This window comes from Pieris napi, chromosome 4, assembly GCF_905475465.1.
Source record: "Pieris napi chromosome 4, ilPieNapi1.2, whole genome shotgun sequence".
NCBI classification, from domain to species: Eukaryota; Metazoa; Arthropoda; class Insecta; order Lepidoptera; family Pieridae; genus Pieris; species Pieris napi.
Window position 1 is genome coordinate 10,846,152 of NC_062237.1, and position 16,226 is coordinate 10,862,377.

General features: G+C 32.6%; 1 protein-coding gene across 4 annotated transcripts in view; it reads right to left on the reverse strand.

Annotated features, from left to right (window-relative positions):
- The window catches only part of LOC125048742 (polyhomeotic-like protein 3), a 223,046-nt gene that overhangs the window by 100,824 nt on the left and 105,996 nt on the right, over window positions 1-16,226 (reverse strand). The window contains exon 2 of one of the 4 annotated variants that reach the window (XM_047647593.1): window positions 8,655-8,757. The exons of the other annotated variants lie outside the window; for them this stretch is intronic. Within the exon in view, the coding sequence (XP_047503549.1) occupies window positions 8,655-8,724 (70 nt within the window). The 5' untranslated portion in view covers window positions 8,725-8,757. The remainder of the gene's footprint in view (window positions 1-8,654; window positions 8,758-16,226) is intronic. 4 annotated transcript variants of the gene reach the window in all.

Sequence of the window (16,226 nt, forward strand, 5' to 3'; positions counted from 1 at the left end):
TGGTTTACAAGAAAATTGTATGCACGGTGATAATTGTATGGCGTTCCTTACTTTCATGTTTCAGTGGTGTAAACCAAAATCATAAAGTAAATACAATTGGCTAGTCAATGTTAACTAGCTATGAAATTGGGTATCGTTGGATAGAACGCCTGGCGAACCCCGATGGCCCATCTTAAAGGCGTGTGAAGAAGAAGCTCGACCTGCGCAAGCGCATTTTTAGCTCATTTAAAAAAAAACAAAAAAACAGCTATGACATTAATAAAATCAAATTTGAAATGTAATTACACACGCAGTAATATATACCATGTACATAATACATTACATTACTTCTTTTTTAATTATTACCTAAAGTTCACTTTTATTTAAAGTTGTCAATGGAAAATCACAACGAAGTAATTCTGTACAATTAAGCTAGTAAACTCGCTATGAAATTAATAAAATCAACTTTGAAATGTCAGTACACACATGTATAACTTACATATACCAGAGCTACTCCATAATACTTCTCTTTTAATTTTTATTGATATGTAGGTTAATTGTAAACAATTTAATTCGTATTTTGTCGTATAGGCAATGTTTCTTCATGTGTATTGGGTAACGAAAACATATCTTTCAATCTATCTACTCAATAAATTCAGTTGTAATTTGCTTGTAAGGTTTTATTCATATCGGATCCAAAGCTTTTTTTCACTGAGTCAATAAACAAATAAATATAGTTTAAAAAAACTAAAAAACACGCTTTTAAAGCACATCAAACTAAAAAGTGAAAAATAACTTACTATTCACTTTTTAGTTTGATGTGCTTTAAAAGCGTGTTTTATAGTTTTTTAAACTATATTTATTTTCCACTTTTTAGTCCTAGCAGCAATACGTGTTGTCTCAAATTAATCGTATTGCTTTGTGGACTGAAAAAAAATTTCATTGTTTTTTCGAGATAAACCTATGCAATTATTATATTGTCGCTGATTATAAGTGTACAAAGTTTGAATTAAATCTGTCCGTTTAAAGTGGGTCAAAATCGAGTCCGAAGGAGTCGGTTACATACATACATACAGGTGAAGCTAATATAAAGCGTGTAAAAAACGGTGTTCATGTAAATGTGTAGTGGCTTGGTACCTTACAGGCGTCTTGTAAATTCAATAATAGGCGATTAAAAAGAGAGTCAGAAAGACTCTCGCCAGTTCTCTTTTGTTCCGATCCCTAATTTGAGAACTGACTGACGTTTATAAGTCTAAAAAAGTTGGCTATACGAAATAAGTATTATTGACCTACCGCTGGCATAGTACTTTTACTATACAATAATTAAGATGGTAGCCAATAGGCGAAGTAATTACATATTTTGGTCGGCAATCAGTCAGTGAAAGCGCGGTTTTATCTCAAATTATTGTTGTTAACATTCCGCAATAATTCTATCAATTTGTTATATGATGAGGCGGAACTAAATTAATGTCTAGCTTCTGTTGCTTCAATTAAATTTAAAAAAATGTGTATATGTATGTAATATGCTACTATAAAGCAGTGTTGGCCTAGTGGCTTCAGCGTGCGACCCTCATCTCTGAGGTCGTAGGTTCGATCCCCGGCTGTGCGCCAATGCACTTTCTTTCTATGTGCGCATTTAACATACGCTCGAACGGCGTAGGAAACTATTCTCAAAAAGTCGACGGTGTGTGTCAGGCACGGTAGGCTGATGATCATGAAACAGACACAGAAATCTGCGGCCTAGAACTAAAAAGTTTCCAGCGCCTTACTATATTCATATCATAAATTATCTATAATTAGTAAAATTACGAGTACAGTATAGCACTTTATAGGGAAGCACAATATATAACCTAATAGGCAAGTGATTTAGGTGATTCTTACTACCTACCCGAAACCATTAATTATATTGCCGGAAATCGAACCTAGCGTTTTCCTACGCGTTTATGCGGTAGTAAAATGGTAATGAACAAATGGCCAATACACTTATTTATTTATTTTATTTATTTCTCACAAAAACTTAGGACATAAGCAAGTGACTACTATATCTATATCTATCTATATATATATCTATCTATATGTATGATATACTAGTATAAATAAATAATTGTCTTACTTCTGTTTAGGGAAAAAGCTAGTTTGTGTGAGACTGATGCCTGCTAAAGGTAAGAGTACCTGTGTTACAGGCCTCCACCACTTTGGATCGACAGAAGGTCTTATACAATACAATACAATATTATATAGGAATACACATATAAGGAAACCACATGGGGTATGTGCGTAAATTATGTGTATGTGTGTGGGTGTGTGTCTGTGTATGTTTATACACTAAATGCAATACGTGTCTAATTATCCTGTATCATTCCTAAACAAAGAGTAGTTCTAGTTTCATACTAATGAGTTATCACACAGTATGGCATTTTAATGGCAACGACAGGCACTAAATAATTTCCGTAAATACCATCTACATTAACGATTTCATAAAGCCATACGGTAATATTAAATGTTTATAATCTTATCAGTGACAAAGTACACCAAGGTGAAATAAAAACATTTATTACTCCACACAGAAGCAGCCGCGACCGGCTACTTGCGCGTAAACATTTTTATCGTTAAAATATAAAATTTACAAATCGACACCGAAGTAAAAACAAAAACATTCGACGATCTCGCGAAATTGAAGGTGCTATTCTGAAAAACATTTCGAGGATATTCGTTTGTCTTTTAGTTTAATGTCAGCGCTTTTAAATGTTTTTGTGGACCACAATTAGTTTAATATTTTAATTACTAAAAGTAAATCAGTCGAATTGCACCATTTAAACTCAAGTGTCTCACGTATTCTATTCACTGTTCATCACAATACTCACTCACTGTAATTTAAAGGATAGGAGACTCTTGAGCCGTGGGTTTCAAGTGCATTGGCGTTAATTAAAGATATATATGTTGGTGACTGATAGATAGTACCAGTGACCCTACGAGCTGGTTCTTTCCTCGCTCAACGAATAGGTCGTCGCAATATAAAGCTTTTTTTATGAGTACAGCTAGAATATGTTGCCGGCATTAAAAGTACACTGTCACGCACCCATTTTCAATTATTATTATTACTATATAAGAAAAGAATATTGTAACTGTTTGACATAAAAAAATGACGAAGTATTTTAGTTAGAAGAGTACAAGAATTTCTAGTCTGTCTGTTCGGGCCTGGTCACTTAATATCTGTACTGGCCAGATAGATTTGTAAATATGAAACTTATGGTAAAACTACAAACAGATAATCATACGATTTAAAAAAAGGGTGCGTGTACTTATGTACGCGCGTAAGAAGTTATGCTTCTTTGGCATTATTAAAAATAGTTTTTGATTGCATTCAAATAATTAATTACAATTAAATAATCAAAGACTGGAAAAGGAGTCATTATAGTCAATAAAGTTCAGTTTACATTTGAAAAATTAAATAAATAAATATTTATTATTATTCTCTTACAATAAGTGTAACATAAATTCTATTATTATTCGAATGCTGTTTTTAAATTATGTCCAATGCCGTAGCATCTTCCGTGGGCAACTTCATTCTGTTAATTTTGTGTCACGGTGCGCGCGCATCGTAAAATTTCTCTCTCATCAATTTTTCATAACGCGCCTCAAGAAGTATAACTTCAAAAACTATGCATGGGATTCATGATATTAGCGTACGTAGCATACGTAAATGTATAAGCAACGACACGAACGTGAAATCTCATTCCCAGAATACGACCGCATTACCGCGACATAATAAAATACCTCGATAACAGAAACTGTATCAAGCATAAACATTTTACAGCGGTCCCCGGACTTTACTTAATTTCACTCGTAATTTTTAATATTCGCAATCCTAACGTTCTGCGTATTAATTTACCAGGTCATTCCACTAAGTGCTTATTTATCGTAAATTAAGAAATTTAATTGTAAAAGTTCGTATTAAAACTGGTTAAGCATGGATTTAGATCTATATTGCATTTTAAACGGTAAAGTTTATGTATATAAATATCGAAAAGCCTTGGTTTATCGTACAAGCTTGATTCAGCCGCGTGGGTGTATTATATTTGGAACTTTTTGCAAACTTTTTGCAACCTCTTTGATAAACGTAGCATTTAAGTCAAGTTACATAAAGCCAGAATGAATTATAGACTATGCCAATACGGTAATGTCGAGTAAAAATAAAAACATAATATTTATAAGAGATAATAATTATATTATATAAAATTAAGGTTAAAAAATTGATACGTTTCCTCAAAAAGAATTTCATTTTTTGCTAAATAATCACAACTAATTGTAGATTCCTAAAAAAGTTTTAAAATAATTTACTTGAAACTTTAAAGTTACATTGTATATGTAGGTAACAATTAACTTATAACCTTTAGTATACTCGTATGTAACATTCAACATTTTTTTTCATTAATAAATTTTAATATAGACTAATTCCCTTCTGTTCTAAACGATAAGTTAGACAAATACAAACTTGCCTTTCCCACTGCTATCAAGAGGAGTGGCGCGTGCGCCGCCCACACACACATTACCAATTCTAATACATGGATTCACACACGTTATCATATATTTACGACGGCAAGCATTTATCATTGTAATAAATAATATTCTTGTTCAATCAATTTCGGTCTATCAGCTTAATATAAGAAACGTATTATTGAATTTATATTTTAACCGGTTACTACTCTGTGTTATTCAATTTAATTTACAAACACATTGTTTAAAAAACATCGGGGAAACAGGGCAGGAAACTCAGTATGCACGCTCTTTTCTTGAACAACGCTTACTTAATATTCGACGAAATAAGTACATATTAAATAAAATAAAAAATAAATATACATTTACATTATTATACATTTTTATTAAACCTATTTCATATTTACAATCAAGTTAACAGTATTTAAAAATTTCTTAACCTACAAAGTAATAATAAAAATTATTAAAAAGAAACTCAAAACAAATTTAAAAAGTTTGGTCCCTGTGGCAGTGTACCTTTCACGCTGGCAGCATTTCCTCGCTGTATTGCGATACTTATTCGTTGAGCCAGGAAAGTACCAGCTCTGGGGTCACCGGTACTATCTACTAGGCGCCAACTTAAATCTTTACTATAAATTTATAAAAAAAACGGAAACAGAAAAACGAAGTCTCTTAGTGTCTCGTGTTAATTTTTGAAAAGGTTTTTTGAAATTATATACGCCTATTTAGTAATCTAGAGGTTACGTCATTTGTTTTGTCATTATCAATTTTGTAGGATAGGGGGGGGCAAATTAGCCCACGGGACGCCCAAAAGGGGCATTTATCGCAGCATGGTTATCGCAGCCGGGAGAAGTAAACTCTTTCTATATTTGGAGAACTCCCCCTCCGGGAGTCGATTCCCAATTCGCTAGTTCGTTAAAGAAAGTGTCTTGTTGGACCAAATAAAAACGTGACGAAACTATTAACAAATTCCTTCCATAGTAAATTCTATATCTACATGAATACAGTCCATAAATCGTGTAGTGCTGATGACGTGGCAAAATTTCCTCAACTCAGCTTGTCAATCCTAAGCTGAGCTGGTTATGTGGGCCCTGACATGCACTATATCATTGCAATTATCGACAGTGTATTTGCATTGCATATTTATTTTAACTAGGCACGGTGCATGCCTTTGTCCATTGATATTCTTGAGTTTATTTTAAGGGAATAAAGTTTAATTTATCATATTATAGTGTAAAGTCTTTATAACGAATTTCAAGGGACCGAGCATTTTTATACGTTATAGAGAGATTTCGTTATAGAGATTGAGGAATTAATGTATGAGTATTAAGTTAAACCAAATAAATTTATATCATTTTTACCTTATAGTGTTTAAAGTTATAAAGAGGTTACACTGTATTTATATAATGCGGTGTACAATTTTGAGTTTGATTTCAAATTGTTTTGTAAGCACGAAGAATCTATTAAACAGATGCAGAAATATCCTATACCTTATTAGGAAGATATAATATATAAGATATAATAACCCAATAGAAAAAACTAAGTGAAATGTCTCGTGTAAATTTTTGAAAAGATTTTTGGAAATTATATGGCTATTTGACCGATACGGTCAGTATCTAATATCTAGTAATAGTAAATAAGGTTACGTTATTTGTTTAATTATTTTAAAAAGGGCAGTTATCCCAGTCTATGGACTACATCTAATAAAACCTAAGTTTGAGAATTAACTAGACGTTAGGTTTATAAAATCTCTAAGAGGATTAGATTCATCATTTAATTTAAAGAAAAACCAAATAGTAACTTATTTTCCAATTAGCGGTACATTACATTTGTTGTAAGACAAAATTATAACACCATTATAGTACCGATAAACATAACAAATCAGAAATCGTTCACCACCTAAGAGTACCGTCAGTAAAGAAATCAGAGGCAAGCGAAAATAAACTTGTAATATTTTCTAATTTAGGTGTAATTTATGTGAACTTTGACAGTTGTTACTACCAAAAGTAAGTCGTTTAATACTATTTATATATTTCAAGTAACAAATATAAAAATCTTAGGCCAAGGCCTAGAGGTTCTAGCGCCACTGTTTTTTTTTATTAATGATAATATCTCTTTTTTTCATTGGACAAACGAGCAGAAGGCTCATCTGCTGGTAAATGACCGCCACCCATGGACACTTAAATTGCCAGAAGGCTCGCAAGTGCGTTGTCGGCCTATTAAAAGTATAGTTGTGTTATGTTTGTATTCTAATATATAGTGATATATGTTGTAGGAGTTAAAAGAATCGTAATTGATAAATCCGATAAATGATATTTCCGTAAAAATACCGAAAACATTACTTTCCAGTTCTATTATTAAAATACCAGCACATTAAACTCTGAGTACTTCAGTAAAATTTAGAACTTCATACAGCCTTATTAAAATCGTGAACGAAAGACTATCAGTTCATATCTTAGCTACTGTTGCCATGGTTACCAGTGTAGCTTAGTTATGCTACACTGGTAACCATGGCGACAGCATAGATGAAAAAGATGGCACAAATAGTTGGCAAATGTTGTAGGTTTAAAATATCTCTGACGTTTGACGCCAGGGTTTCTCTCTTGTAAGCATAAAAAAAAGCATGGCACGGTGGAAAGGCGAGAGCTTTATTAGAAATTCTACGTATGCTGACGGTACATTAACACGTCGATCAATTTATCAATTCGTGAGCTTAACACTTCCTTAACAACTTTAATCATTAAATTACGTACAGTCATCACGCACACCACACTTCGACAGCTATTACGCACTTTTCGTATTTAGGGGAAAGCTAAGCTTTTATTGCGTGAGAAATTTTAGTACTGTAAAACTATTATAGACCTTTTAAATTTCTCATAGGTTATAAATGTGACCATAAAAATAAATAAGCTAAAGTGGAAATGGGCGGCGCAGAAGGCACGAGGAACAGAAAAGTGGAACAAGAAACTACTAAACCAGTTCAAGGTACAATAAGCGAAGAAAACTAAGAAGGTGGTCATGGCAAGGAATGGCACAGTGACGAGAGAAATGGCGGTATTCTTCATGTATCACATAACATATTTTATTTTATTTTTCCTCTACCAATGCATCAGTGTGCCAAGCGTTGGCAAGTTTTTATTAATAAATAAGTATACAACTGTTTTATGTACGAATACGACAAACCATAGAATAATAAAATAATAAAATTAATAGTGAAATGCAATTACCGTATCACATATTAACAATTATCAGACTTTTTTAAACAAAAGAAAAACGTACAAATTGCGCCATAATCCAACCACGCGCATGCGTAAGAGCAGAGCAAAATATAATTGATAACCCTTTGTTTCGGTATTTCATTTATAAGTACGTCATTATGGACCTAACTACACAAATTGGTTTCTTATAACCTCCTCTATAGTTTATACATTTCCATTTTTGTTCTACGCTTGAAACCAAAATCTATTTCTATACGCTAATTCGTTACGTCGCTTAAATTGTATCAAGCCGCGGTCGTGCGCCGGTGCACGGAAGTATGGAAATGTGCACCTGCCACTCACGCCACCCACTGCGCCAGATAAACGAGCACTTAGACCCCGCTAACTACCTATGCCCAGCCTCTTCTCGCTTGTTGCTACCGTTTGATTGAACTGAGCGCCGATACAAATATTAAATGTCCTTTGGAGTCCTCGGAATCCCACAAGACAAACGTTGTATAGGCTCGCCAACAATTGAAGCTTTATATAACGTCAAGTTCACTCTGGGAGTCCCTTTTTATCTCATCAGATTATTTTTTAATTCTGCATTGTGTATTTTTATTATAATAGGTCTCTGCACAAAGACACAATTCTACATTACGATCTAGCCTAACTTAAGGTTCACTTAAAAGGATAGTGAACATAAGAAAGTGTCCAATAACACTATTTACAGTCTCTATTAAAGGGAATATTCTCTGTACTTGTGTAGGTACTATTTTTTATCCATTTGCCACTGTTTAGCACTAAAGACTAACGTGCACTCACACAAAGAAAACCGCCATTAATATATAAAGCCGCCAAGACCTAATAAGCTTTCGAGGTATTAGTACTAAAGAGGTACTTTAGAGGCCTTATATTAATAAGTATAAAATAATACTGCGTATTGTTTGATACTGATGTATTTGATGGATTACGTTTCACCTGTGTAGCACCATGCCGGCCACACAACGCAGCCTTCGCTGTCCTCACGACGAGAGATTGAGGCCAACATCAGATTGGAATTGAAGCATCGGCTGCGAGCTTCCTGAAAATCAACAACTTCTTAGTATAGAGCTTTCGGGCAATGCTGCAAGCTTTTGTTTAATTTGTAAGCAATGATTGAGCATATTAAATTTACTTACGTTGCATTCGGTCCAAGTTAAGCTCGTCCAGGTTTTTTTAACTATTTTTTTTTTATTATTTATTTATTTATTTATTCCATATAATTATTCTATTATTCTATTTTTAATACGTTATATAAATATTCTAATGTAAAAATAAAGGACAACACGCCAAATGATAAAAAATCTAATCATTTAAGTCAAATACTTTAGAAAATCTTTTTTTACATCTACCCGTGTCCAGTGCATCTAACATCAGTGTTGTTGTTCACTTATTTCGATTAATGCGTATTTTTTATATTAAATAGGTTTTATTTACCTATATGTCCAATAGCACAAATTATTGGAGTATTTTAAATACAACAAAAAAGCATAGCTCCACATACAAGTACTAACTACTGTTTGTCAATTAATAAATACAAATTTTTGACATCTACCCGAGTCCAGTGCATCTAACATCAGTGTTGTTGTTCACTTATTTCGATTAATGCGTATTTTTTAATTAAATAGGTTTTATTTATATGTCCAATACCACCAATTATTGAAGTATATTAAATACAACTAAAAGTATAGCTCCACATACAAGTACTACTGTTTGTCAATTAAAAAATACAAATTTCGCCGTATTTGTTGTTTAAAACACACTGGAACTAATTCAAATTCCAGTCAACTGCTGAGATAAATCTACGTTAAGGTTTTAACCCAGTAAGTGTGAAAGTGTACGTGAGAGATCTGAGATTTGAGGTAAGTGATACCCCATTAGCCAGTTGAAAGCTGACTTCAGTTTAATTTGAATAGCGATCAAATGGTTAGCACTCGTTGAAATGTATCGTGGCGTGACTAAACACCAGTCACCTTTAGCTATTTATTGCGCTAATTAATTTTAAATTACATAATATTAGATTAGAAAAAAGTGTTGCCAACCGATTGGAGAATCGTTGAAAATTAATTGATATATCATTTGTATTTAAGATATTTAAGAATCAGGTTGATTGTATCAACCTTTTAACTAAATTTAAATTTCGTGTACCCTCCAGATACCCCAGGCATTATCCCATTTGTCCCTTTCAGAAGAACGCGTTTTGGCCAAAACTCACCGATATCCAGATTGAGCATTCTGATAAACAAGCTAGGACTGGATAACCATAGTTGCTCCCCTCATACTTTGAATTAAATTTTCATTTAGTTTTTATAATTTAAGTTTTTGGGATCTAAGCATACCGGACCTAATAAATAGGCTTAGTCTTGATAGACACGGTTGAAAGAGAGGAGCAGTCTCGATGAAGATTTTGCTTTGAACGCCTAACAGCTCTCAACACATCTGCTCATAGTCTAGCTGACTGATTGCAAGATAAAGACTTAAATAAAAAAATTAAGTTTTTGGGTTAATTTTTTTTATTTCTTCGCGTTTGTTATGTTTGCCTATAATTGGTTACATTAAACATTGTATTTTATATTTATAGTACCAATGTATCAGCGTGCCGAGTGTTGGCAAACTTTTATAAATAAATTTTTGTTTGTTTGCGCAAGGGCAATTTTTTTAATTTGTCGAAATTTATAACCAGTAACCAATATTTATCAAAGCATTTTTTCTACAAGTGACCGCTATGTCATTAACACACCAACTTTAATAGTTTAGTCTCTTCCTCCAGGCGTCGCATCGTGCACAAGACATTACTACAACCATTTTCATCAATTGCCGATTGACATTTTTTATACGGAATACAGGATGTTCCAATATTAATGATAATTATTTATAGTCACAATCCCTTAAATTTATTATTTATTAGTAACTCGTGTCCATGTTTTTAAACACACGGTTTCTTAGGAGGTGTTTGCCCCAAACATTATCTATATTATATGTTAGTTGTGTCCTGTCAACTATTTCGGGACCTCATGGAAGCTCGGAACATGATGGTGTCCGCTGTACGGTTTTACGTTTTTGTCATTACGGGCGTGAACCAACCTAATCATATCTAATTAAAACTGGAAGAGAAACTAGTTAGGTCATAATAATCTAGAATTGCGTAAAGAAAGTCTCAAGCGTGCCACCCGATAAACACCGTAATTATTCTCGCAAGACAAGTGTCATGAGCACATGCCAATTAAATAATATTTATTTTTATGTCCATAAATCTACATTTAATGGGGCCTTTAATGTGAAACGTTCCGAGGTTTCTATCACTTTTACATAATTGTAGATTAGAATTCATTTGACACAAATTCATGTGGATGATTTATTTCGAAAGATCAATATTATATCTAATATATAAAATTCTTGTCACAATGTTCGTTCCCATACTCCTGCGAAACGGCTCGACCGATTTTTATGAATTTATTTATCAGTCATCAGTAAGTCTGAGTAACGACTACTATCTATCTTTCAAACCCCGAAGTGAAAAGGGGTGTCCACCCTAAAAAAAATATTTTTTTTTGACAATTTCTTTTGTGTTTTTATTTCTTTATGACACAGCATACAATAATACATACAACCCCCAATTTTCACCTCTCTGCTATCAACGCCTATTTTTAGTATAGTAGATAGTTATTTTTTTTAAACTAAAAAAATGTTTCCTAGCAATAATATACATGGCAATACAACGTTTGCCGGGTCAGCTAGTTTCTCTATAAAAAGCTAACTATTTTACTTGAACTAAAAAATTATTAGTTGCGAGACAAGAGTTGTCTGTTAGTTGTGTGATAAGAAGTAAGGTAAAAATATAACAGATTCTTATTTAATAATATTTGATATATTCTCGACAACATAGATATACATACATATTATATAAAAACAGTTGTCAGAAAGCAGTAGTCCCAGTACCCTAAACCCTATTATAGTAAAGGCTTTTAATTTGAGTTCAACAGAATGTTCTAAATATAAAAATTACTCTTCTAAATCTATATTAAGTTGTTAATATAATATTATTAAATTAACAACTTAAGAAAGATATAGTTTGTTTTGCCCGTTGCTAAACATAATCAAAGGCTATTTAAAAAAAAATAATATAAAATAGTTGTTTAACATCCTATATAAAACAGCAATGCCAATTACGCGGCACGAAGTACAGCCACCACCCAAGAGTCCAAGAAATTGGAGTCGTGCTCATGTTGAACTAATAAGATCAGTTTGTTCCAACGATTCTATTATATGACTTTACTACCTAATATACTATTAAAGTATAGACTAGCTAGTACTTGGACAGTTTTGGTCACGTAATTAAATTTGTTTACTCATTAAAATCATTTAATCGGTCGTTTTTCCGCATACTTTTGTGTAATTGCCGAGTTAACTTGTTAAAAAACGAAATAACAGGATTGAAATAAAAATTTATATTTTATTAGTATTAAATATTCTTTAGGTTTACATATACACATTACTTATACGTATTAAAAAAGGGTGCGTGTACTTATGTACGCGCGTAAGAAGTTATACTTCTTTGGCATTATTAAAAATAGTTTTTGATTGCATGCAAATAATTAATTACAATTAAACAATCAAAGACTGGAAAAGGAGTCATTATAGTCAATAAAGTTCAGTTTACATTTGAAAAATTAAATAAATAAATATTTATTATTATTCTCTTACATTAAGTGTAACATAAATTCTATTATTATTCGAATTGCAATACTTAATAGTTGAATAAGGAAAGCACCAGCTCTTATCTATTGTGTATCATATTCTTTATATGAAGAGATAAGGTCATTTAAAGAGTTTTAACATTAGTATGTAACGTTATTAAAGGTAATATTAATAATATTTGAATAAACTGTTCGTAGTTTATCTTGTATATTGCATATAGCTAACAGCAGCTAGCAGCTTAAATTGTAAGATCTTCAAACACAGTTGTCTAATATATAGGTCAGCAACTCACTAAAGATATTATAAAACCTAAAAATATGTAACTGACTTTAAAAATAAGTTCTAGCTTTATGCTTTCTTTGGTGTTAAAAATATTAATAAACAAGAAGTATTTTATTAAAATTTTAAGCTACGATTATGTGATACACACCAATCAAAACAATAGCTATTCAATATTAATTTGAAGTTTCAAGTGCAATACAAAAAATCAGGGTCAGTATAGTGAATGTCAAGACACTGTCATAGTCCGAATCAACGTTACCAAAAGTATCGCCTTTCATATGGCTTTGTTGTTGATTGAAATACATATATATTAATTTGGAACAATCCCAATTTAAAGTTCACTTTTTAGTTCCGTTTGAGCAGTGTTGGCCCAGTGGCTTCAGCGTGCGACTATCATACCTGAGGTCGTAGGTTCGATCCCCGGCTGTGCACCAATTGACTTTCTAACTATGTGCGCATTTAACATTTGCTCTAACAGTGAAGGAAAACATCGTGAGGAAACGGACATGTCTTAGACTCATAACCTACTTCCCTATTAGATTTTAAAAGTGATAATGAAACAAATTCAAAAATCTGAGGCCAAGACCTAAAGGGGTTATAGCGCCACTGATTTTTTTTAGTTTCGTCATTACTAAACACTGAATCAGCGCCCTTGTTGAGTGTTAAATACACATATATAAATAATTACAGTTTTTTTATGCCCATGGACACTTACGTGCCAGAAGACTCGCGAGTTGCCGGCCTATCAAGAAAGACGTTAAGTCCAATTGGTTCGGAAATACTTCTTTTTAACCGGAAATACATTTTGGTAATAACCAAAATACCAAAAAGCGCCTTAAAAAGCTCAGTTGTGTAAGAATAAGAAAATCTAATATCAATTATGTTTTAAGAATTTATGCCTAACACTAGGTCTCTAGCGAGCTTTAAAAATAAATTAATGTACATATATATTAAACACTTCTCAAGTCTCACAAAAAATAAAACATTTGTAAATATTTAATAGCTTCGACTAACAGCGTAATAAGATTAATTAAAAATCTTATACTCATTATAGTCAATACAGCGCGTTATTCATTTTTTATGCACAGGTTATAGTAAACAATATTTTAATTACATACTACGAGTAAAAGTTACTTTACATAACTCGCAGTCTAGTTCAAACATCATTAATTCGATTAAGTTGTAACATTAACGATAGAACCAGTAACGGAAATACTTTATGAATGGCACTGCGCATTCTAAAATGATTAGTGTTTAGAAACAATAGACCACACCGCGAAAGTTAATGTTGCCATATTTCAAAGAAAACGACCAATATCTTGTATAAAATAGTCTATCGATTGGATTGTCTGTAATAATAGTAAAACTTGCTTACTATCCTGGTGGTGACAAAGCATGAGCTTTACTTTGTTAGAATATAGCTTAAATTAGCTTTATTTTATATGAACCAAGCTTTTTGAATTAAGAATACTAAAAAGTTTCAATATTCTCTAAATTTACGGGTACTAACAGCCTTCACAGACTATATGACGATATGACTTTATAAAAAAGAGACCATAAAAAAAGAATGAACTACATGTTAAGATTCGTGGAAAAACCGACCTAAATAGATTCGAATACCTGCATGTTTATTATATATTATGTAATAGCGTTTTTGTAATTATAGTACTTAACAAAAAATATTTGCGAGAGTTCAATGCGAGTTTATTGCATTATCTATAAATAGTTTTATGTCTAAAAAGATTTATTTATATATCAAATACCTCCTCTCCTGTCTCTTGTTGATTGCTATTGGTTGTCTGTATTAAATCCTACTCAAATCAGATCACTAATTAAAAATGAACTTTCGTTCTATATTCAAAGCACAATTTGTGCCAAGGCTGCGACCAAATTGACCACCCACAAAATATTATAGGAAATGTAACCTTTTTGGAGCCACCATTAATTCACTGTTGAAATGCGTTTATTGATTAGGTCGAAGGTAAGCGGCTGGTTCAAAGCGGGGGTCCCGTAATAATGATTTATTCGATGTGCGGACCTCTGAGTTATTGTTACTGGTACTTAACGACCTCACGAGTTGATACTAGTTAAATAACTCAAGTATACGATATATCTAGTTTATTTCATCCATGCACGTATTCATATATATATTATGTTTGGTCAAGCTCAAATTGGGTTATCAGTTAAACAATGGTATATAGGTAACTCAAACTCAAAATAACTTCATGTAACCAAGTACACATATGAACGTTCAAAAGGATGTTAAATTTATTCTAAATTTATAGTACCAGTTCGTAAGTTCGCAGGGAGACCTGGAAAAAAGTTTTCGTCACTCTTTTTAATTACTAAGTTTTGAATCATACTTCTTGTTTGTAAGGCAGAGCAGAGCAGCCACAAATAATTAAACAATAGCAAATCAACCCCATGGATTAGGGTTATTTTAATATATAAAGTGTAAGAAGCGAAAATATATAATTAGTGGAACATACGAAACGGAGACACAGAATGTCGTAAAAAGGAGCTGAGAGCGATGTTATATGTCTAAGAAAGCTTTTGATGAAAGCTTAAATTATATATTCAGATATAAGTCAGGCACAAACCAGGTAGGCAAAAGATTAAAAAAAAACCTTTATGTGAACAATTGTGAATACAGAGCCTAACTATTCCTTACTTTCACTTATTAAGTTTTAAAATGTTTATTTTGATTAATATTTCAGCATGTTTAACAAGCCTCACATTAAAATGATGGATACCTCCAAATGTGCCAACGAAATTTAACATTAATGATATTTAACCCAATTAATAATGATATCAAATATCTATCATTAATCAGTCAACGGGCAATTTTAAATCGTCTAGACACGAATGAAAGGCGTGAAATTCGAAATACGTCTATTGTAATGGAGATTTAACAGCGAAAGTTTTCTTAGAGATCATTACTCATTTTTGTTTATTAGATCAAACACCAGGGTTAACTAGAATAGTTTAGGCTGTGAGTTGAACCCCGCCTGTACGACCATACGGTGAAGGAATCTTACGTACTTAAAAATTAATAATAATAATCAGTGGCGCTCCCTGAGGTCGCAGGTTCGATCCGCGGCTGTGCACCAATGGACTCTTCTTTTTATGTGCGCATATAACATTCGCTCGAACGGTGAAGGAAAACATCGGCTTGCCCAAAAAGTCAACGGTGTGTGTCAGGCACAGGAGGCTAATCACATACTTGCCTATAAGAATAACAAATGATCCTATAGGATGGGATGATGAATGAGAAAGATACATAAATCTAAGGCCTAGACATAAAAAGTTGTAGCGCAACTGATTTTTATTTGTTTTTATATATTAATGTACTTCTTAGTACGAGATGATTATATAAAGGTGCATGTGGAGCGAGGATGCGCAGACGCAGAGGTCGGGCCAAGGTTCGATACCTTTTGTTCTGCGATGTAGGACAGAGCACAATTACATGAACAATACTTATTGGCTGCACGAGAGCTGTTTACGATTTTTCTACTAGTTTCTAAGCGCTAA